General features: G+C 37.6%; 1 protein-coding gene across 1 annotated transcript in view; it reads left to right on the top strand.

The window, feature by feature from the left end:
* EIF3H (eukaryotic translation initiation factor 3 subunit H) overlaps positions 1 to 22,873 on the top strand; it is a 92,580-nt gene extending 69,707 nt beyond the window's left edge. Inside the window, exons 3-8 of the mRNA XM_008689274.2 lie at positions 8,507 to 8,674; positions 10,194 to 10,293; positions 11,516 to 11,665; positions 19,016 to 19,136; positions 21,136 to 21,268; positions 22,658 to 22,873. Coding sequence (XP_008687496.1) covers positions 8,507 to 8,674; positions 10,194 to 10,293; positions 11,516 to 11,665; positions 19,016 to 19,136; positions 21,136 to 21,268; positions 22,658 to 22,755 — 770 coding nt within the window. The 3' untranslated portion in view covers positions 22,756 to 22,873. The remainder of the gene's footprint in view (positions 1 to 8,506; positions 8,675 to 10,193; positions 10,294 to 11,515; positions 11,666 to 19,015; positions 19,137 to 21,135; positions 21,269 to 22,657) is intronic.
* Positions 22,874 to 23,352: the final 479 nt, after the last annotated feature.

Below are 23,352 nucleotides of genomic sequence, written 5' to 3'. Positions count from 1 at the left end.
GAGACTTTCCCCTGAAAATGGTCAGTAAGCACAAAGCCATGTGGACTAGAGGTTGATTTTTTAAATTGCCATCATCATATGGTTGGAAGTGGAAATCACCGTTTTCCAGCTGGGGAAATTAAAGCTCAGGGAGATAAACGCATTAACTACCACAGCTTGTTGGGCAGCCATGTTGAAGAGGGTACTTTTTAGAAAATGGTGTCACTATAACTTTATGAGTCTCCCAGCACAGGGTGCTCAGTAAATGGTTTCAGTACAAACAGTTTTGTTTGTGCATTGCAAACAGTACCTCCCAAAAGCGATCATTTGTTCTCTATTTTGAATATTTACTGCTCACTGCTAAAGCATCTCATTCTATTTTGTGCACAACCGGAGTTTGACATGATAGGGGATGAAACTTTCTTTTTTAAAAATTTATTTATTTATTAGAGGGAGAGAGTGAGTGCGGGGTGGAGGGGCGGGGGGAGAGGGAGAGAAAAACTCTAAGCAGACTCTCTGCTGAGCACAGAGCCCCCAACGTAGGGCTTGATCCCACAACCCCGAGATCACGACCTGAGCTGAAACCAAGAGTCAGACTCCCAACTGACTGTGCCACCCAGGCGCCCCTGCGGATGAAACTATTAATTCATTTTGTCAGCACTTTCTCCTCCCCTCCCCCTCCCCCTTCTCTCCCCCCCCCCCGTTTGTTGTTGTTGTTGTTGTTGTTGTTGTTGTTCTTCTTCTTCTTCTTCTCCTTCTTCTTCTTCTTCTTCTTCAACTTGTATAGAATATTTTGTGTGTTACAACAAGTACTCATGAGGCCATTCTTTCCTTGTTTTACATTAAAAACTCAGATTTCTAGGAAAGGTAAATCAAGTGTGATTATTCTATTACAGAAATGTCTTTTATTTCTCAAAAAGTACATCCTAGTTTTGCTTTGAAACCCCACATGAAAACTTTATATTAGGGTTAAGTCCTGGAGAAAGTCTTACTGACTTTGAGATCTGATGTTTTTCTCCCTTTGGATAATGTAAATGACCAAGTTTCCCCTATTGCTTTGATTGCCAGAATGCTTAGAGCCAAATTTGTGTATTTTAATAAAAATATCTGTGGTTTACTTCATTTTGTTCAGGTGTCTGCCTCACCTGCAATTTCTGCTTTATGTATTCTAATTTATACTTTACCTAGTCTTGATTTCTGATGATTTTATGTGTTTTAAAGCAAGATAACTCATGTCCTTTGTGGACATAGTAACATGGATATATATTTATAAAATTATATATGTGTGTGTGTGTGTGTGTGTGTGTGTGTAAAATTTACGAATAATTGTGACTTTCTAGTACATTAATGACAATCATGTTTTTGAGATATTCCATTTTTTTCCTGAATACTTTCAGTACTTAATTTTGGGCCAGAATTCGTCTAGTACCTGATATATAGCTGTAAATATGACAGAGGTGTTACTTGTCCTCACAAAAGAGCCTGTAACCTAGTATGAAATGTGTATTTTTCTAAATCCAGAGATTCTGCTTTGATCTTCTAACATATCATCCTCTTAATTTTAACAAGAGGTAGCAGTGGTCAGTAGGCTATTCTTCAGGAGAGAATTCTTGATGATGATGGGTAAAGAGGTCTGTAGACTTTGGTCCTGTCCTGGTGAATTCACTTTGTATAAACAGATCTCAGATGATCTATAGTTAACTTACTAGTTGCTTTCTATCATCCACTTACCTGCATGTACTTTCATGACCAAAAGCATAAATGTATATACATTTTAAATCTCACTACCTCAAAGAAATAGGATCTCTTGGCTATGTTTCATGATTTGGTTGAGAAGATAATATGAATTTGTTACAGGATGTACATGTTATTTTCTGTAGAGTCCAGTTTATTTCATAAAATACTTTTTGAGAAACATTAAAACCTCAAAAAACCTGATTTCCTCTAATTTTCAAAGCTCTTACTAGTTTTAAAAGATAGAGAGGTTGCCCTCCCTCCCTCCCCCACTTCCCTTATCTTCAGCTTGGCACTCAGAAGAAATTATTTGTCAGAATTCATAAACACTTTAAGGAAGAAATTAAACCACCCAGGACAAATGAACTATTAAAAAAACATTTCTGTAAGATTTTTAAGAAAGGCAGTATTTTTCCTATTTCTTTTAAAATAAAACAAATTAGTTTCTAGGTAGAGGAGAACATATATCAGGCACTTAATGTGAAAAATGAACTGTTAACCAAAATCCTTAAGCATTCACAGGGTTGACCTTAATAACATGTATTAATTGGAAAAAAGGATGAATATATGATACAGACTGGGTGAAGAGAATACGGAAATCTTAAGAAATGTGTACTCCATAGTTCTCTCCACCCAAAGTAGACTCTTATTTAAGTCTTTTTTCAAATGCACATTCTGTTTGCTTAAGTCTGCATCTGCTACTAGCTTTGAATACTGCCTGAAACGTATGTGCAGCTTGGCAGAAAGTCTGATATGAAGAGGAAAGCACAGAATAGTTTGTCTTGTTAAATAAGGAGGCAACGCCTTCACAGTTCATAGCCTGTCGTCGTTCTCTGGTATCCCATGGTGCTGCTGGGAAAGAGGCTTACAATTATTTTCTTAAAAGTCCTACTTAGGTTAGCCCTCATGATAAAACAAATAGGAGATTTTTGAGGTATTCCACTTCTCTGTCATGTTTGTTGAAATCATTGATTTGTTTCAGAGTTGTGGGGGTTTTGTTTGTTTGTTTGCTTTAAAAGCCATTTGCATCTCTTGATTGAACTTAGTAGGTTTCTTTGCTGCCAAGAGCATCTGCTAGATCTGGTTTCTGTTCCCTTACTTGATGTGTTTGTGCAAGTCACCTATGATCTAAGCCAGTTCTTAGTTACAAAGTAGTATGGGCATAAGTTTCAAATAGTAACATAGCAGTGTTTTAGGAGTTTGATTACATATTTGTGATAACTATGGATTTTGACATTTACAAATCTTTTTAGGTAGTTTTACCACTTAAAATCTTACTGGTATTGCTATATTACTGGTTGATCTAGTGGTCAAACATGGCACAAGCTGTGTTTTCTCAAAACCTAGAAATTGTATATTTCTGTTGTGTTTATGTGTTATGCTTTATTGGCTCCGAAATAATTTACACTCTACCAATAAGAAGAGATGAAATTCTGTAAGTGGGTGGTTGCCTGGGCTTTGGAGTCAGAGAGTCTGATGTTAGATTGAGTCCTGCCACTTTACAAGCTGTGATGAACAGTTTTTCTAAGAGGATTTCAATAACGGTGATCAGCCCATTAGAGTTATTGTGAGGAATTAATTCAGATGACATATGTAGACCACTTCTCAAGAAGTCTGATATAATAAATGCTCACTAAGTGCTAGTTTCTCTTCTGGTATTTAGCTCTACCCTTTCCCTCTAGGCCATATATATACTTTATATATTTTTGTCATAATTTTTAAAAAATAATTTGGATTTATTCGATATAGTATTAAGTCATTAAATGAAACAGTACGTCTATTAAATTGTCTTTAATTTCTAAAATTTAAATTAGGTCACTTTGTCTTTTAAAAGTTCCCTAATAAATCTATAAAACACTTCCCCCCCCCCTTAATCTGACAGACATTATCTCGAGTTTTGGACTATGTTACAGCTTTAACTTTCTGCCTGCAGCTCCTCGCATCCTAGCCAACTGTGGCAATTCTTTGTTCTTGTTTTTCACTGAGAAATTGTATTTCAGTAAGGCTCACTTAAAATAATCAAATAAAAAAGGTGATTTTAAAGATGAGGGTGAGGAATTGAAGGAGAAAGAATGCTGGTTAATTATTCCACTGAACTAAAAAACTTCTACTTCCTTGTCCTTCTCAGTGATCTTCAGGAGAAATCAGATCTTAAGCTTTTTTGTTGTTTGCCAGTGTAACTCCAGATATAGCATTTAAATATAAAACAACATATTATTTTCAGTGTTTTCATATTTGGAGATAAAAACAAGAGAAAGCCTAACAAATGTGGTGGATTTTTGAAAGGAATAGTTATTGGGCAGCCTGCCTCAGTTAAGACAATTTTAGCTCTAGGCAATTTAAAATTGACTGTTTTGCAAAGAGGATATCTGGAAAAAGTGAATATGAATATACTGGTGCCAAACTTCGAACAGTTATTCAGTGTTGTAAACCAGGCTCTCCTTTGCTAGGGAGAGGCTTAACCAATTAAGACAATTGTAGAGGTTGAAGAGATTTATAAAACTGCAGCTCATTTTTATCATCCTTCCAAATTTCGTAGCACCACCTTAGTCGCATGTTAAGTATTGTTTTTGTATTAGTAATTTGAGTTGGCTTAATAGTAACTATCAATTTGTTTTTGAAATTCGTTTGCTTTGCAATGTTTCTCCTCAGTCAGTAGGGTGTTTGCTTTTTAGACTAAGAATGCTTAAAAATTAAAAAGTTCTTTACTGAACTTTTCACTATACAGTTCTGAGCTGAACCCTTCTGTTGGATATTACCATGATTTAAAAATAGTTCCCCTCCAAAACAGTTTTCCTCTTGCTATTCATCTTTGAAAACTCCCCCAGGAATATTTGGTTATTAATTCAGAAGTGAATGTCATTGGTTGAAATTGCTGCTTTTGGGCTTCTTTTTGTTAAATATGAGAACTTTAGAATAAAAGTGAAAGCGTGCCTAACCCTGGACCAACTCTACAGAGATGCCAGGAAGTGCTTATTTCTTAATTCATTGACTGGCATTAACTCAACAGTAGAGAGTGTGGTACTTTGTATCAAGGAGCCTCATTTTTTCTTTTCCTTCTCTTTTTTCCTTTTGTTTCTTTTGCTGTGATCCTCTTGCGTTCTGAGGTGCGAGGTACTCCCTAGACAGGGGTGAACCTTATCTCTGCCTACGCACATCTTTTATGCCCTCCTGGAAAAACTCCAGCCCAATAAAGTGAGTCCAGCTGGGCAGGAGAAGGCAAGTATGGCTCTACCTCCCACTCACCGAGAAGTTGTGGGCTGGGACAAGGCATCCTCAGAGCCATTTCCGGAAAGCATGAGCTTCCTCCCCTCCCCTGTTACCTTAGTGTTGTAGCTAAATTGGGTCTCTTGTGTGTGCCTTAAGTGCCCACCCCCAGTATAACTCCTGAGAGAAACTAGCATAGCCACAAAAGCAGTGGCGTTCACCTGGGAGGTTAGAATCTGCAATGGTCGTTCCTTATTTCCTGGGTGAAATTTACTGGCATCTCACCATTTCACGATTTTTTCCTTGTGTCTTCCATAGGCCAGAGGGGTAGACAGGTGTTAGCTGTGTGGCAGCTCAGATCATTTGACTGGTGGTAGCTGCCAGGAGCGTGGTTTTGAGACTGTATTAGTGGGATAGTCTGCTGTGTTTCTCTTATCCTTACTTAGGTTTGCGAGGATACTTTTGCAGGGTTTGGTTCTGTGTTTTTTGAAAACTTGGGTTGGAGGAGGAAGAAAGGCAACACTGTGTGGGTGAAGGGAGATAAGAGTCACACGTCTTTGTCACCATTAAAAGGGAGGACACAGACTGAAAAGTCTGCAGACAAAGCAATTCACTTGGTGGGCTGTGAGGTTTTTCTTGTTCCTCAGCTTATATATAATGGAAAAACATGTCACTTAAATTTTTTTGTTGTTATTGAATTAAACTTACCTCTTTGAACTGTGCACTTACTGGAGGCTCATATGAATAGTCTTGGTGAGGCCTGGGCCTTAGTGCACCCCAGCTTTACTTTGAAGCTCATTCTTTCCACAGATCACTTACAGTCCTTTATTTTTTAAAGATTTATTTATTTATTTTAGAGAGATCATGAGGAGAAGGGGCAGAGGGAGAGGAAGAGAGAACCTTAAGCAGACTCTGTCCTGACTGTGGAGCCCTACATGGAACTCTGCACAGAGCTCAGCATGGGGCCTGATGTGGGGCTTGATCTCACGACCCTGAGACCACAACCTGAAGCGAAACCAGAGTTGGATACTGAACAGACTGCGCCACCCAGATGCCCCATCACTTGCAGCCCTTTAAGATCCTTTCTTTCTGTGTGTGACACCCAAGAGGACATTAAGTTGTGTTTTTTAATTTTTAAAGTTGGGGTGGTAAGTCCAAACCAAAATAGAGAATATCTGGACATTTCACATAGAATAGGCCCAGACTATATTTTTTGTGTAATAGTGAAATCCCAGTACCTTGTAGATTTTTAGAAGCAGTTTATGAGCTTACCTGTCTTGTTCTACCCCTTACATTTTAATATTCATTTGCCATATTTAGGTCATATGAAAACTCTTATAAACCTTAAAAATAAATTTTTATTAGAGCCTTGCAAGCTCATGTCTCTACTTCTCAATTCTCAAGAAGTAAATACACGGGAGCGGTGGTATTTCCCATAGAGCCACACGCCTCCTATCCCTTAGTCTCTTTCTAGCTGAGAGGAATACTTCATTTTCATTCTTGTCCAAGGGGCTATAAAGTAGATAAGATTCTGGGTGAAGAAGGAATTTAGAGGTTTGCTACCTTTAGAGGTTTGTTTTACCTCCTGCATCCCGAAAATGCTGTCATAAAACCTATTGTATTCAGGCTATTTGGGGAGAGACTTAGTAAGATTACAGACTCTCTTCCAGAGAAATGGATTTTTTAAGTATTAATACATGCTGAAGGCTCTGCTTTAGTCTCTAGAAAAATTATTACTTAGGAGTAGCATATTTAATGAACACGGTGGAGTTGCATTTTGACTGTGATGTGCTCTCCGATCTTTCTGGAGACGGGAAGGCTGAGCATCAGAAAAGGATCAGTAACTGGACAGCAAGATTCCCCATGGGAAAAATGTAAGAGCTAGGACGAGAACCTAGATCTCAAGATTCCAAGTCTTTCCTTTTTTCTACTGTTGCAAATTGAATCTAACTTCTGCTTATATTACACCTAAATTGTACATTGGCGGATATTTTGGAAATACTGATTTTTAAAAAATCATCTTATAAAATCATGTTTGTACTGTCAATTGCTTGGTAATCTCTCTCCATCTCCTTCTCTCTTTTCCTTTAAAACGAATAGTATTGGCTCCTGTTTTAAACTTGTGATATTGGAACTTTTTAGTCAAATGAGTGATTTTATTTTAATTTAAAAGAGGGAATTTTAAAGCAGAAAGAGGCCATAGCAATGGTTCTATACCATATTTATGTGGTTGATATGTACGAATCTGTTAAACTACCTGGGAAGGAGGTCTCTCATGTGCTAGAGAGACAAAAATTTAAGATAAAAGATAATTGACATAAGATTATCATTATTTTTCTGCTGCTTCTTCTTGAGGCCATCATGTTGTATATAAACAGAAAAACTGAAAAACCTATCTTGAATAGTTGAAAAGTTGGCTGCCATATTTATCATGAGAAATACAACCTTCCTTGGAATAAGCAGATTTATAATTTCTTTGCCTAGTAACAAATGTTGGAAAATAAGATTGTGACGATCTGAGGGAGGTTCTTTTGTACTTTATGATCCTGAGTCTTGTTTGCTTTATAAAACCATAGTGCTATAACCAAGGAAATGGCAGGCATATAACTTTACTTTTTCTAAAACCTGATGAAATGATTAGATTCCAAGTTAAGCCAATATAGTTACTCCACATAGTTGTACATTTCATTATAATAGGAATAACGTGGGTATTATGTCGAGTATAAAATTTTCTCCTGTATTGCATATTTGCTACTCATTATTGGGCTATATTGCTTTTTAAAATCTTTTATTAATTGTAGTCTCAGTTTGCACCTATTTAATAATACTGCTTTAGGTTAATAATATACATTATAGTCATTAATTTGATGAAAGTAAAAGTCTTTCAACCTTTTCATTCTATACATGGTGATTAACCTATAACTCTAATGAAAAATTAATATCTGTTACTTAATACAAAAAAACACACAAACAAGAAAAAAGAATTCTTTTAAAAATTTAGCATATGCAGCAGGGGGCACCAGATGAAGGCAAAAATGAATTCTTACATTTTAAATCAGCTACAGCTTGTATTCTGTTCACATTTAAATAATGTGGTAGTTAATTGTTTCCCTATTCATTTTCTTGATGATTTTAACTTCTCAGTTCTAAAAGCTGTGTTGAAGGAGACATTGATAAGTATTCTCACTTTATTAATTCAAATGAAAGGTCTTAAAACCAGCCAGTGTAGCAATTATACAAATTTTTTCTTAAACATTTACTATTTTTAAGAGTTTTAAGAAAGGAGTGGAAACCACATTTAATAATTTCTTGTTTAGAACAAGGCATTATTATTGTGTGTTTTTAGTGACTTTCCTACAGTATGTTATCTCATTAATGAAAAACGGAAAGCTTCAGTGATTTGAAATGATTTGAAAGCTTAAATTCATTTTCGGTATATGTGAACTGAATGAATTTTGAATCTGGAAACCTGTTCCCTTTAGCTAATAAATAGTTGTGTAAAAACCCGTTTCCAAAAAGTCTTGTTTTTGCTATTTGTGGCATCACTAAATAGTTTTTCTTTTACCCGTTCCTCCCTGTCATCTAGTCCAATATCAGATGGAAATGATGCGCAGCCTCCGCCATGTCAACATCGATCACCTCCATGTGGGCTGGTACCAGTCCACGTACTATGGCTCGTTCGTCACTCGAGCGCTCCTGGATTCTCAGTTCAGTTACCAGCATGCCATTGAAGAATCTGTCGTTCTCATTTACGGTTAGTAGGAGTTTCCTTTATTATTCTTTTCTTCCCTTAATGTTATTACTACTATTTTTGCTTTCTGTCTTTTTGCCTCTAAGAGCAGCCTGGCAGGCCTTCGCAAGTAAATACCAACCCTGTTTCTGCAGCAGCCTCAGCAGCAGCTAAGTCTAGACAGGGTTTCCTTCTTTCTGTTTATTTTTCTTGCTATCAGAGCCCTGATGTGTACATTTTGGAATGCTGGAGTAGCTGCTTCATTTTTATTCCTCCATCTCCCCTCCCTCATGTGAAGGGGCTGGTGGAACTAGACCAGATGTCTAACAAACCCCAATTGCTAGAGTGTCTGGCTCTGTACGTGACTGACCAATCATAACACAGCGTGCCAAATTTTTTTTATACCTCTGACAGCAGCGTACAAAACCTGGACTGTTTCTTAGCACAAAGATTTTTTTCTTTTCGGCCTATTTAATGGTGTTTCCTCAAGCTCTCCAGACCAGATGTTCTGTGCTGTATCAGAACTGTAGGCAATTTAACAGCTTTATAGCCTTCCCCCTCCCCAAACACTCACAGTTTGCCATATCTGGCAGACTTGCATATAGTTTCCAGCTGAGAAGTAAATGTAACGTCCTGAGTATCTGTCAGAAAAAATACTAATGAATACGATCAATCTTATGAGCTGCCCCAAAATTGTTTCAGTATGTTAACAATTGGATTACAGTAAAGAACAAGTTGTTAAAGTGTACTTATATTGGCTGGAAACATTGCATCATCAGACCTTGATGAATTTTCCACTTGTTTCAATCTATTTTGGTTTTCATTTTATCACCTATTGCTAAAAGTTTCACTGTGTTAAGTTTCAGACAACATGAATGTTAACACAGGTTTTAGGCGAATATTGGCATGCCGGAGCCGTTATCATGCAGCAAGTGCTAAGCTCCCTTACTCATGGAGTGTGTAAGCAGCTAGTTTTGACAAAATGAGTTTCTCTGAAACTAAAAAGACACTTTTGTGATAGCACTTTTTAGTCATTTCGTTTTTAGAATCTGTTTTTACTAAAAAATTTGGACAGTGATTACTAAGATGGATACATTTTGTTCGCGGGGCTATTCATTTAAATTAGTCGACTCAAGTACACAAATGCATGCAGTGTATTTTCACATTGAATAGTCATTAGTATTTTTCTTCTAATTACACAATATGAATATAAGGTGTAGAGAACATATGAGATGTTTAATTTTCATCAAGATTTCTGATTCAAGCTGACAAATGGATTTGAAAATAACTTCATTTTGAATCTTCTGTTTTACGTCAGGGAGAAAGTTACTCTACCAGTTACAAGTAGGTTGATAGGATTCCTACATTTTCACTTAAATGTTCACTATACTGTTTTTAGTCTGCTTCAAATTGAGTTTTCATCTTTTATTTTGATCTTCATTTTGCAAAGATTGTATAAGTAACAGCGTGCCTAGAACCAGTGTCATTCAGGCAGAGCACTGGCAGAATTGTTAGTAATTTCTTTCTCTTTTGCCTATTTGAGATCCCATAAAAACTGCCCAAGGGTCTCTCTCGCTGAAAGCATACAGACTGACTCCTAAACTGATGGAAGTTTGTAAAGAGAAGGATTTTTCTCCTGAAGCGTAAGTGTTTGGGGGCCTGTGCGGCGAATGGTAAAGCATTGGCTGTTTTCCTTTTAAGATTTTAGTTTGCCACATTTATTGAATCCTTGGTGGTGGTGGTGTGGTAATGCTTTTGCCATGTGGACGGTAGAAGTCTTTTGCGTGGCCGAGTGCCACTTGATTTCTCCCTTTCCATGTTTAAACTGTTCTTTATGGAATGTCTCATCTGTTGTTCTCACTGTGGGTGAATTCAGTTGGAGTGGAAATTAATTAGCTACTGAATTTGAAGAAATAGATGATTAAATAAAGGAGATGGGACGAGTGATCAGCGGCTGTCAGACTGTGCACTCTGTGTCAGGATGATTGTGAGCTGTATGTCTTACTTTCTGAGCTCCTGTTTCATGGGGGTGGGGATGGGAAAGACATAAACATTTTAAAGTATCAGTAAGGAATGTGGCATTTTGGAAATTTTATGGGTGATAAGTATGCACAGAATTGATCAGTAAAACTGTTTTATGATCTTACATAATGGCATTGGAATATTTACATTAAAATTTTAAAAAATTCAAAATTCTTTCATTTTCTGTTAATTATGGGAATTTTGATTTATTAAATTAAAGTTAGTGGCTTTGATTTCATGCAGGACAGACAGTTTTTGCTAGTTTCCTAATAACTTCTAAAGAAATTAAGGTGCAAAAGATTTTAAAAGCTAACTCATGAACAATTCCTGGGTATGATAGTTACAACTAAATTAATGAGAAATTGCATTCTTGCTGTGTTCTGAACTATTGTATATAGGATATCCTGTGAGTGTTTTGCTAGTTGTTAATTTCTTTAGTTGGGTAGGCTTTTGAAATGAACTTTCCAAGAACTGAGTATTTCTCTGTTCTAGCTATTTATTTTAAATGTTTTAGATAAAGATTATATAGCATAACTTCCCATGACATTTACATTTTAGTATCAGTGAAATTTTGAAGATACCTGATTACTAAGAAAGAATAGTTTCTTCTGCCAAGAATCTTGTTTTCTGGGCTTTATAGCTCAAACTTGGATTGTTTTCAGTGTTATTCAAATCATTCGACTTACGCTTGACTCTGTAAAACTAGTTTCTCTCTCTTTTTTAAAGAGTGCTAATGAAACAAAGATCTTGGAGAGGGCCTGTAATTAGGGAAAATGTATGAAATAGTCAATTTAACACTTACTTCTGACCACCAGACTAAAGTATTTTTAACATGCTTCACAGATTGAAAAAGGGAAATATCACCTTTGAGCACATGTTTGAAGAAGTGCCGATTGTAATTAAAAATTCACATCTGATCAACGTCCTAATGTGGGAGCTTGAGAAGAAGTCAGCTGTAGCAGATAAACATGAATTGCTCAGTCTTGCTAGCAGGTAAGTGGCCCTGTCTAATGAAAAGTCCTTTTTTAATCACTTTCTGTAAAAGATTCTTTCACTTAGAATTTAACCCATGGATCAAGAAAAAAATTACCCAAGCACATTTTGAGGTTCTTGAGACCTATGTAACGACATGTAGAATTAGTCCAGCGCTGCTAAGATCCCAGGAGAAAGGTCAAACTGATAAAGTGAAACAGTGTTTGAATACTAATAATTCCTGTTTAAGAACCTTCTGATGCCTTTCCTTTACTGTATCATTTTTGCTTTGATAGCATAAATGCCCATGGGGGAGGGTTTTTTTTTGTTGTTGTTGGGGGGCTTATTAGCTTTATTTATTGTACACTGTCATTGGAGGCTTATAGTATTATGTCTGAATATTTAATAATGCTCAGGAAAAATATGAAAATGCTTCTTTGTTTTACTGGTGGCACTTGCCCTTGTTCAGATGCAGACCCTATTAGTAGTGAATTTTCAATGTGGATTTTCTAGTAAAATTAGAATTTTCTGAACCTGACACTGGCTTTTGCTGTCTTAGACAGTGGTGACATAACTTCCTCCATTGTGACTGCTTTAGCTGTCTAGTTGCTACATATTGTTTATTGTATTGGTAAAGTGCTGACTGAGGTGTTCCAAACAGATTATTTCCTTTATGGAATTAATGTTTCTTTTCCTAGCATTTATTGCTCTTTCCAGAAATATAGGCAGAATCGTATAGATAGCTACTCCTAAGTGCCCTTTAAGCTTGGTCTTAGTGATTGTTTTGTGGTAGGAGAATGCTAGCAGCAGACCTGTACAATGAAATTAAATAGAGTAGGTAGTCAGTCTATAAGCATTTGTTGGATGGCTGAAAAAAAAAAAAAGTGTGTTTTCTTAAAGCAACCAGTTTGGAATAGAGGCTCAGTTGTTTGTCAGATTTCTCTAATCCCAGATAGAAGCTTGTACAAAAGAACATACAGACTCTGTACTTCTTTGTTAGAAGACAAGTAGCGTGAACCCAGGAGGACCAGAGAGCCCAGCATTGTTGTCCGTGCTCTGGGATGGATAGGACCGTGCTTGAAGTGCCACTTTGTATCGCATGAATCCATCATAGGGCCACTAGAAAGTCTGTGTAGAGAAAGGAGAGGCAACTGCATGGTAAGCGGAGTGCTAAGTGATACAGCCAGCTTGCATGACTAATTTGGCACTGAAGAGTATACTGTTGACTGCAAACATACACTCATAATAGTCCTTTAATTTGTCTCTTTTAGAAGGTCATACTTTTCTTTATTGCTTTTACAAACACACTCAGCACACCTGTATTTAAAGCATTTGCACTAAGAACATTCTTTAGCGTGCAAGGTTACAATTTGATGTATTAAGTACATATAGTTACACAATAATTTTAAATTTACTACATGAAAGTGTTTGCTTATATAATTTATGCCTTCACCTTTTCCCAAGCGTATTGAGCATGCAAAACAAATATAGCCCTTTTGTGCTTTAAATTACCAATGAGCTGGTCTGTAATGCCTGTTTGTCCAAAACAGCATTTATAATAACCAAGAAAATGCTCCTAGTTTGCCATTGCAACTAAGATCTAGACAAATATTTTATTATAGTTTTTATCTTCTGTATTTTATGTGAAATAGAAAGAGGGGCCCTTTCCTTTTCAAGTGAAATTATTTAAAGGTAAATTTGTGTTCCTGTTGGAAGGAAAAAAATGAAGCAACCCTGAAGGCAGTGCCGATACTGATGGGCTGTTATACTCATCCAGACTGATAATACTATTTTAAAAGACTGAAATATAACCTTTGTACGTATCAAATTTTAACTTATTTTTAAGATTTATTTATTTGAGAGCGAGAGAACAGGCAAGCGCGGGGCGGGGCGGGGGGCGCTGAGGGAGAGGGAAAGAGAATGTCAGGCAGACGCTCACTGAGTGTGGAGCCTGACATGGGCTCCATCTCACGACCCTGAGATCATGGCCTGAGCCGAAATCAAGAGTCCAACACTTAACTGACTGAGCCCCCCGGGTACCCTTCGGATTTTAATTTCTTGCATCAATAGCATGATGGTAGTCAGGCCAGTCACCATAAAATTTTTTCTAAGAAACCACTTCAGAAATCATGCCCAAGAAGCTCCTCAAATTTTGCTTGGTCTTGCTTTTCACAACCCGTATGTGGATACCACTTTTTTGGTTTACCTGATATATTTGTCTTAGGCTGTGAATAAAACATACTACATTTCCTTTCATTTAAAATTTTTTTTAATTTTCAGTTTTAATTTTATTGGATGGAAGTTCTAGCAATGGCTGTTTCGTAACAGCCTTTATTAATTTTAAAAAATGTGTTACCCAATCCTTCAGCTTTTCACACGTGAAGAAACAATTCTGTTTTTATTTCCTCTTTACACAAGTAAACTAAGGGTGGGCATTATACATTAAGAATAAATTGATACTTTAGCCAGAGCAGACTTCTCACTGCATGTCTTGGTTCACATCTGTTTAAGTGAGCTGTTTTTCAGTTCTTTGTTTCCTTGACAATAAAAGAAAAGGCTGTATTATTGAAACTCCTAACAGTAACTCCCTGGTTCAGTATTCTAGTTGAATTGGTACTGAAAAGATCCCCATAAAGTTGTTCTTGGTAATGGACCTGATTTCCTGTGAATGTTATCTGTGAAATAGGTATTATTTTAATTCCTTTTGCCCTTCAAGATCTGTTGTACAGATTTTTGAGTGTATCTTATTGGGTATATTTTTTGAAGGACATTGTAGTAATAAAAATGTTATGAAATGTTTAAAGACCATGTATCTGTGCTTTTGTTTTTTCACTAATTACATATATTTAACAATACATAACAATAGTACTTTATATTAAAGACATTTTTTGGTGTAGAATCAGAGGGTCTATTCTGGTAGCACCTTTCTTATTGCTTATAATCAGTGTAGTCAGTCTCCAGGATTTAAGGTGTGGGAACAAATAATAGATCTCTCTCTGCATATGGCAGTAGCTCTCCTTTATGATTTTCTCCAATATCACTACCCCACTCCCCATCACCCAGTTGTAGGGTTTGTAGGCTCTTTCTCTTCTCTGAATTCCTTTTGCACTTCAGCATATATTTAAATGACTTATTTAACAACTAATTGTATAGTAATGATAGCATTTCTATCTGATGCTAGCTCTCTGGGCCTCAGTTCTTCCACTGGTAGAGATGGAAGGGTTGGTGCCCTCTTCCTTAGGACTGTCCCATTCCTGTCCATCCTGCCTTCTTGGGATCCAACTGGGCTCTTCTATACTTTCTTACCTCAGGTATCTTCAGTTGCTCTCCAAATTGGTTCTTTTCTATTAGGTTTCTTTTCTTTTCTTTTCTTTTCTTTTCTTTTCTTTTCTTTTCTTTTCTTTTCTAAGATTTTATTTATTTATTTGACAGAGAGACAGCCAGTGAGAGAGGGAACACACAAGCAGGGGGGGTGGGAGAGGAAGAAGCAGGCTCCCAGCGGAGGAGCCTGATGTGGGGCTCGATCCCAGGACTCTGGGATCACGCCCTGAGCTGAAGGCAGACGCTTAATGACCAAGCCACCCAGGCGTCCCTCTGTTAGGTTTCTTGATTTGTTTTCCCCATTAAAAAAAAAAATGAAAATGTTCAACTCCTCAGAAAAATTGAAAAACAATCTGATGAACACACATAAACCTTTTGCCTAGATTCACCAGTGGTCTATCTTGCCACATTTGTACCTGCTCTCTATCTATATACATAAATGTGTAACTTTTTTTTTTTTCTGAACCATTTGAAAGTAAATTCCTGACATGACTTTTAACCCCTAAATATTTGAACATACATCTCCCAAGAATAAGGATGTTTAAATTTAAGTCTCTCTCATCTTAAAAAACAAAGTTACAACAAAAAGCACTTTTTGATCGCATACCATTATTATCCATTTCCTTTCACCTTTTGGTTCATATCCACCTGTTTTGTTTTGTTTTTGTTTTAAAGATTCATTGATTTATTTGAGAGAGAGAGAGAGTGTATGCAAGCGAGTGTGGGTAGGGCAACGGAGCAGAGGGAGGAGAGAGTCTTAAGCAGACTCCACTCTGAGGGCGGAGCCTGATGCAGGGCTCAGTCTCAGGACCCTGAGATCATGACCTGAGCCGAAATCAAAGAGTTTGGTGGTTAACCGACTGAGCCACCCAGGCACCCTGTATTCATCTCTTTTTATAGTCAGACTTCTTAGTGTTCCATCTATTCTATGCTGTCAGAGCTCTCACTTAAGTCACAGAGGACAGCTTTATCACTGTGTTACTGGGTGTTGTTGTAGACAATTAAACATGTAATATGTTGATGACTCCTTCTTCCTGAAATACCTTTTTTGGGAGTCTTTGCAACTGCAATTGTTAGGTTCCTTCTCATTCTCCATAAGCCCTCTTTGCTCATCCCTAAATATCAGTGTTCCTCGGGTCTGTCTCCTCATGTGTACATTGCTGGGGTGATTTCATCTTATTTGTGTATCTTCTGCTACCTCAGGCCAGAGCCTCATTATTTCTATTCCTGATTACTTTAGCAGTCTCCTAACTTCCTGCTTTTAACCTTTTCCTCTTTCATTGTAGTGATCTTGCTAAATGCAAATTCTATGATCATATTACTCCTTTGCTTAACTTTCTGGCTGATTCCGCATTGTCCTTAGAATGGAATCCAAACTTCTAGTCCTGGCTTCCAAGACTCTCTGTGCTGTGACCGTTGTCTCCGTCTTAGTTTCACTGCTCTCTTTTTTCCCAGTCCTTCCCTTCTGTGCAGTTCTCAAAGGCATTATGCTTTTCATGCCAGAGTGTCCGAACACACTGCCTTCACCCAGTGTCTGGCAGTGTCCCTCCTACCTTCCTTGTCTCCACCTCCTCTTCGAAAACTCTAAATTCAGCTGTTAGATAATCTGGAAACTCTCATCTGGTTCTGCCATACTATCTTTTATGTTTCCATTCTCTTAGAGCAATGACACCATTGTGCTATGTTTATCTGTTTGCATTCCTGTCTTCTCACCAGGATGGGTGGAGTGCAACAGTGTCTACATAGTTTAATCCTTAGTTTCCGACAGAGTGACTAGCAAAGTAAGCATGTACTCAACAGAGTGTCTTGAAAGAGTGAATTTAGACGACAGAGTATTGTTAAATTTTAATCTTGAAGGTGTTTAGAACACCGTGTGGCTATATAATCAGTGGACCTGGACATTTGACTAGCTACTTGGTAGAAAAAACTGTTTTATTTGCTCACCTTTCACATAGGCCCAGACACTTAATTAGAGGTGAGCTAAAATCAAACTGGTAAGAAATTAGAAGAAAACAGAAACAAATACTTAATTTTGTTTCCAAAGAAAAAGAAATATTTTCAAGTTAAAAAACGATTCACAAAATTAAAATGGAATAAGAAAAATATGAAAACTTAATTTGAAAAAAGCACTTTTTCAAAAAAGCGAAACATTTGAAAAAAAGATTAAGTCATTAGGCCAAGTCACTGGGCCAAGGTTATGTAGATAGTGCCAGACCTGGGATTAAAGGGTACATTTATTTACACACACACACACACACACACACCCATTCTGTGCTTTTCTGCTCTTTAAGAAAGAGCTAAAACTTGCTAATTTTCTCCAGGTTACAGATACAGTCCATTTAGGATCCATATTGTAACTGAATTTACTTTCATTTATTCCCAACTTTCCCTGTCTGTTCCTTCCTCAGCCTGCCCCTTCTCTGTAAATGCCATAACCAGCATTTGGCTGCTCAAGCCAGGAAACTGGGAGTCACTCTTGATTTCTCTCTCACTTCTGCCCATTTTTCTCATGCTTTCCCATGTTACTGCCACCATCCTCGTCCAAGCCACCACTGTTCTCTCTGTAATACCACAGTAGATTCTGTGTGTGTATGAGTGTGTGTGTGTGTGTGTGTGTAGTTTTTAAAGTAGAGATAAAATTTACGTAACAAAGTCTGCCATCTTAACCATTATTTTACGTTCCCACCGCAATGTATGGGTGTCCAGTTTCTCTACATCCTTGCCAGCACTCCACAATAGGCCCTTAACTCATCTCCTGGCTTCTACTCTCCAGTCTGTTGTCTGCATAGCAGCCAGAGTGGTCATTTTAAAATTTAAGACAAAATAAATCACATACAGGTACAACTCAAGGGCACCATTTATGTTGGAGTTGAGGGGTCTCATTCACACTAACTGTTGTGGGGTGATCTGTGGTTCAGCTAGAGGCTTCCCATCTCTGTCTGACCTCTGTAACCTATCACTGTGCTCTAGCCGTTCCAGACCTCTTCTTTTCATCTGCCTCGTTCTTGCCCATCTCAGGCATTCAGCACTGATGCTGTCTTCTGCTTAGAATACTTTTTTGCTTGGCTGATTCCTTCTAAACATTTGCTTTCAGCCTGTCCTCTCCATAAGGGAAAGAGATAGGGCAACCATACTATCTAAAGTGTTTCTACCTTTTTTCTCCTCCCCAGTCCCCATCATTTGTAAGTTCAGTGAAGATAGAGACCATGAATGTCTCATTCATTATCATTTCTCTGTTTGTTAACACTAAAGTCAGAACATAATAGGTGCTTAATACTTGTTTGAAATGAATGAATGAATACTGTTTGTTAACTAGTTATTTTTAAAGTACATATACATAATAGCAGGCTTTACCACGGGAGATAGTTGGAGGCAGAAATCAGTGAATATGGTGGTCATCGTACTAACCATGAGCTCTTTATAAGATGATTTTGGTAGATGAGTTGCAATAGGAATTTCTGGAGAGAAAAAGAAGTGTGAATGACTGTATATGGATTCTAGGAAGGGCAAGAGGAAAGGAGCCCTCTTTTTTTTTGTTCATTTAGCTTTACAGAATAAATGCTGTTGTTGTTCTTTTAGAACCTGCTGGATAGAGGAGTCATGTACCAGAGGTCTTAGTGTGTTTGCATGGCTCCTCCTTTCCATGGCTCCTCATTTAAATGCTCTGGAGCACAGTTGGGGAGGGGGTGGTGCTAAGGAAAAGGGTGCAGGAGTACTGAGCTTAGGTTGAACTTGGTTGTTCAGAAAATGTACATTAGAGATAACCTGCTAGATACATTTAACAGCTCCCACTCTAATACATGTATGCTCTGATAATAAGAAGCTGAGCTATTTCAGATGCTCTGGTGGTTACAGGTGTGGGTTCAGTATGGAAAGTTTAATAACTGGCTGACTCCGATTCTTTCCTGTCCCCTTGCTTTTATGTGGATGTGTGCTCTCTCATTCTTTTAGCAAATGGCAAATCAATTTAATATCTTAGAAGTGTTTAGAGCAGTAGCAGACCTATTGCTTTAAAATATAACATGTCAGTATATTTACTTTACATTTCAGCAACCATTTGGGGAAGAATCTACAGTTGCTGATGGACAGAGTGGATGAAATGAGCCAAGATATAGTTAAATATAACACATACATGAGGAACACGAGTAAACAGCAGCAGCAGAAACATCAGGTTGGTGTTATGGGAATATTCGACAAACACAGAATTCATTTCTAAGTATGGTGCTTTAAGAGTTATCTTCAAAACGATCAAAATTATATTTGATAAAGCATTGAGTATTGGTAACTCTATCATATTTAGTTTATCATCACATACTATTTATAAGTTGTACTTAAAAATACCTGTTTTAAAGAGAGCCAGTATATTAAGCTTAGATCGCGATGGCGGTGTTATGCAAATAAGAGATACATTTATTGAGAAAATCAGAGGCAAAAGAGATTCTGGAGTGTCACAGCTCATTTCTTTACTAACTATAATTGGTTTGGTAGTGGCTCATTGCAGCATAGTTAGCAATCTTCAGTTCATTTGAAAAACTGAGCAATTGTGATTAAGAGCAAGCAATTTTGATAGGAAATAATAGACCAACTGCTGTGAAATAGATGGTATAATACAGATAAAACCCTGGAACTACCTGAATATTCTCGTATGCACATATACACTGCTGTGGCCACTTAACCTTCTCTTTATTCTTGTTTCTTGAAGGCTGTGTGATTTTCACAGTTCCTGGAGTATTGTTTCTGGACTGTATTGCTCTGAACTGTTCTTATAGCATTTGATTCATAGATAAGTTGATTCCAGAATGTTTATCTGTGAAAGCATTTGTATAGGACTACTTGTGTGTTCATTAAAATGTAGTTTAAACTAGGTGGTGTTAACTAGACAGTTCTCAGCTCAACTACAACTTAAATGGCTCTGAGAATATTATTTTTTTAAAAAATTTTAATATCAATCTTCATATATAGTGAAATTTAAAATACTTTGTTTCTACCGTGCTTAGGAATTTAAAAAACACATGTAAATCTATAAAGTATATACGTTTTAACTGAAAAGAGGATGGGTGGTAAAGATGGCAATAGTGAAAAACTTATAGAGGGTGGTGGGGGGAAGGACAGAAAGAACCTCACTTGATTCCATTCTCCTGCTGGCTCTTCCGGTAGGGAAAGGATGCAATCTGAAGTATCAGATTGAAAATCTTACCTATGAGACAGTTGATTCTGGAAACTAGTCTTACGAGTCTTCAAATTTTGCATTTGATTTTTATTTGTACCAGCACCATTCATAACCCTTTTTAGATTTGTCCAGCTTCTACCCTCAGACCCTATAAGGAGTATAGAAATCTTTGCAAAAAGCAAGGTACTCCTTTCATTAGGAGCCCAACGACTAAATTTTTTACTACCCCACCTTGGTTTCTCATTACCTGACCTTTTAAAGGTTCCATGTGGGGTATTTTCCCTCTGCCATTGTAAGGAACCCATAAGTATTACCTCTTAATTGTAATTTGCTCAGTAAGTTTGTAGTTGATCCGTACCTTTAGATGTATCCCCACCTTCTCTTCTGAGAATCCTAGGAATCCACAGTTTGGCAGTTTCTGAAGCGTTATCTAAGCTAATATTCATTCTTAGTTATAGAGCTAAAAGCACAGCTGATTAGTAGAAGTATTTACTACTATAATAATAATAGTGATGGTGATGGTGTTACAGTATCAACATCATCAGCATTATTGTTGTTTTGGTCAGTAGGAATAAAGTTGAAAAAATCCCCAATGTGGTGGTTAATTACCTTGTGACTACAGTTAAGATGAGTCATACTTATAATGCTCTCATCTACTCCATTGTCATAAATGGCAAAATCACTCCCCTTCACTCACTAATCACGAGCTTCTTTGCCTTTTAAGCCTCCAGTTTCCCACATAACCAGTTTGCTTTTTCCATATCATTAGTTGTAGGCTCTTAGAGCTCAAAGTGACATTAGAGTTTCCAACAAAGAAATTTCCTTTGTTGCCATATTTATTGGCTTCTTAGGAGGAGGGTTTACCGTGGGTTACCGTTTATAAAACTGAGGTTGAAATTCAGGGCAGTGGGGTTTTGCCGATTGCATAATTGATGGAGACCTTTTTTTTTTCTCCTCAAGTAGAGAAAAATAACCAAATCATTTCTTCTCTGAATTTCAGTATCAGCAGCGTCGCCAGCAGGAGAATATGCAGCGCCAGAGTCGAGGAGAACCCCCACTGCCTGAGGAGGATTTGTCCAAGCTTTTCAAGCCCCCTCAGCCTCCTGCCAGGATGGACTCGCTGCTCATTGCAGGTACCGTTAGCCCCTGTGGACACGGCTGGTTCCTCTGCTCCTCAGGGAGCAGAAGACAAGAAGAGATTTAGAAACACAAAACTAAATCCTAAATCTAGTGTATTTAAAATGGCTGACTGATGAATTTGAATCTAGCACCTATAATTTCTGAAATATAAGAATTTGTCAGTCTTTGTTATTTCTAAGGTCCTTTCAGTGCTTCTTCACTCCGTGTTTATCTAAACGTTTTTGAGATGGCATTATAAACTTTCTAAAGTGGGAAGGTTTTATTTGAGTCATCTTTCATAGAAACCAGGGAAAAATGTTTACGTTCCATGACGCAGAAGATCATTCAGCTCAAGCTGCTTGCTTTTCATGTTCCAGCGTAGCGCTGCACCCATGTCTGTATGGGTGCTTGGATCCCCTGCTCTGACTTATACCGTAGCCATAGGCATGCGGTTCTGGATGTACTTTGGAGGCATCTACCATAGTAACACTGTCTTTCAGCAGTGGAGTCTTGGTAGGAGTTTGCTCTTACTTAGCTGTGATAACCTTATTTCTGTATAAACGTTGCTAAGTACTGTTTGATTCAATCAGCTTGTTGCCTGTGAGAATTTTTAGAGTGAGAATCCCACTCAAAGAAAAGCTAATATTCCACAATTTCTCAATTCTATATATACATTTTCAGTGTGTGTGTGTGTGTGTTGGTGGGGGGGAGTCAGATTCCAAATTCTTAAAACTTTTAGAACACATGTAAACTAAATTCAGGAAACCAAGACACACTCCTTACTGAAGGTCCAATTCAAGCAGAATTGTATCATATATATAAAATACCTTGCACAAATGTTGCATCAGATTAGATCATTAGTTTTAAGACTTAAAGAGCAGTGATGGACCCCTTTCTTCATGGGGACTCTCTGCTTCTGCTCTGTCTTGGGTCAGAAAAGGATCCCTTAATATTTCCAGAGCACAGCCTGAAAACAACTGTACTTGTGCACATCTGGGTCAGGTGGGTCCATTTCATTTGCAGTTCTGTGATTTGGTATCTCCTTTGTACCTGGCTGAGGAGAGCCAGTGCTGTTTTCTCACTTGTCTTAGTAACAGCGTGCGTCCGAGCTCCATGGTCAGTACCTTTTGATTGATAGCTAATATGCACTTAATTGCTGTCATTTTTCTTCCGTCTCCACGTAACCAGGAGTGGAAGATAGCTTATTTTCAGAAGAATTTACATTCTTTATTATAAGGGTGTGGACAAACAGAATTGATTCCTGTAAACTCTTGATTCAAAACAAAACAAAGTAAAATTCTGGTGATTGTGTATTGTGCTGATTTTCTTGCTTGCCTAGTGTTCTAGGTCATTTTATGATTTGTCGAACATTGTGACTCTTTCTCACTTTCCCAAATGCACAGGCCAGATTAACACTTACTGCCAGAACATCAAGGAGTTCACTGCCCAAAACTTGGGCAAACTCTTCATGGCCCAGGCTCTTCAAGAATACAACAACTGAGAAAAGGAAGTTTCCAGAAAAGGAGTTAACGTGGACTCTTGAGATCACATGGGGCCAATTCTTGGGAGAAATACGCTTGCCTACTTTCTAGCTAATAATAAAATAAAAATAAAACAACCTTGACTGCTTGCTCATTTGATTTTACACATACTATATCTAGCTTTTTATTTTTGTTTTGCTTATACTATTTATCTCCAAAGGACTAACCAGATTTGACCAGAAGCTACATCAGGCTCACACCTTCAGGCTCCGTCACCTTTGCTGCTCTGAGGTGCCGCATTTCAACATACCGTCCGTGCTGCTTGTCCTAACCCCTGACCCAGCGGCCCTGCCACCTCCTGGGAATCCTTTACTACATTGATCCCAAATTAGTACCCCTGGAAGCCCAGGCTTCATGGGCGTGCTTCTTGTCGGTCTGCCTTTTCGTTTCCGCAGGTGATGGTCAGCCAGTCCCCATGCTCATAGGTCATTAATCAGGCACTAGAATTTTTTTTTTAAACTTCATCAAAAAAAGCCATATTTTATATGAAAATCAAATTCAGTATGTATTTTTTTTCTTGTATTTAGGACTTCTTTGTTTATCTTTTCCATACAATG

This window comes from Ursus maritimus, unplaced genomic scaffold, assembly GCF_017311325.1.
Source record: "Ursus maritimus isolate PB19 unplaced genomic scaffold, ASM1731132v1 scaffold_9, whole genome shotgun sequence".
NCBI lineage: Eukaryota > Metazoa > Chordata > Mammalia > Carnivora > Ursidae > Ursus > Ursus maritimus.
This window is presented reverse-complemented; position numbering and strand designations above follow the sequence as displayed.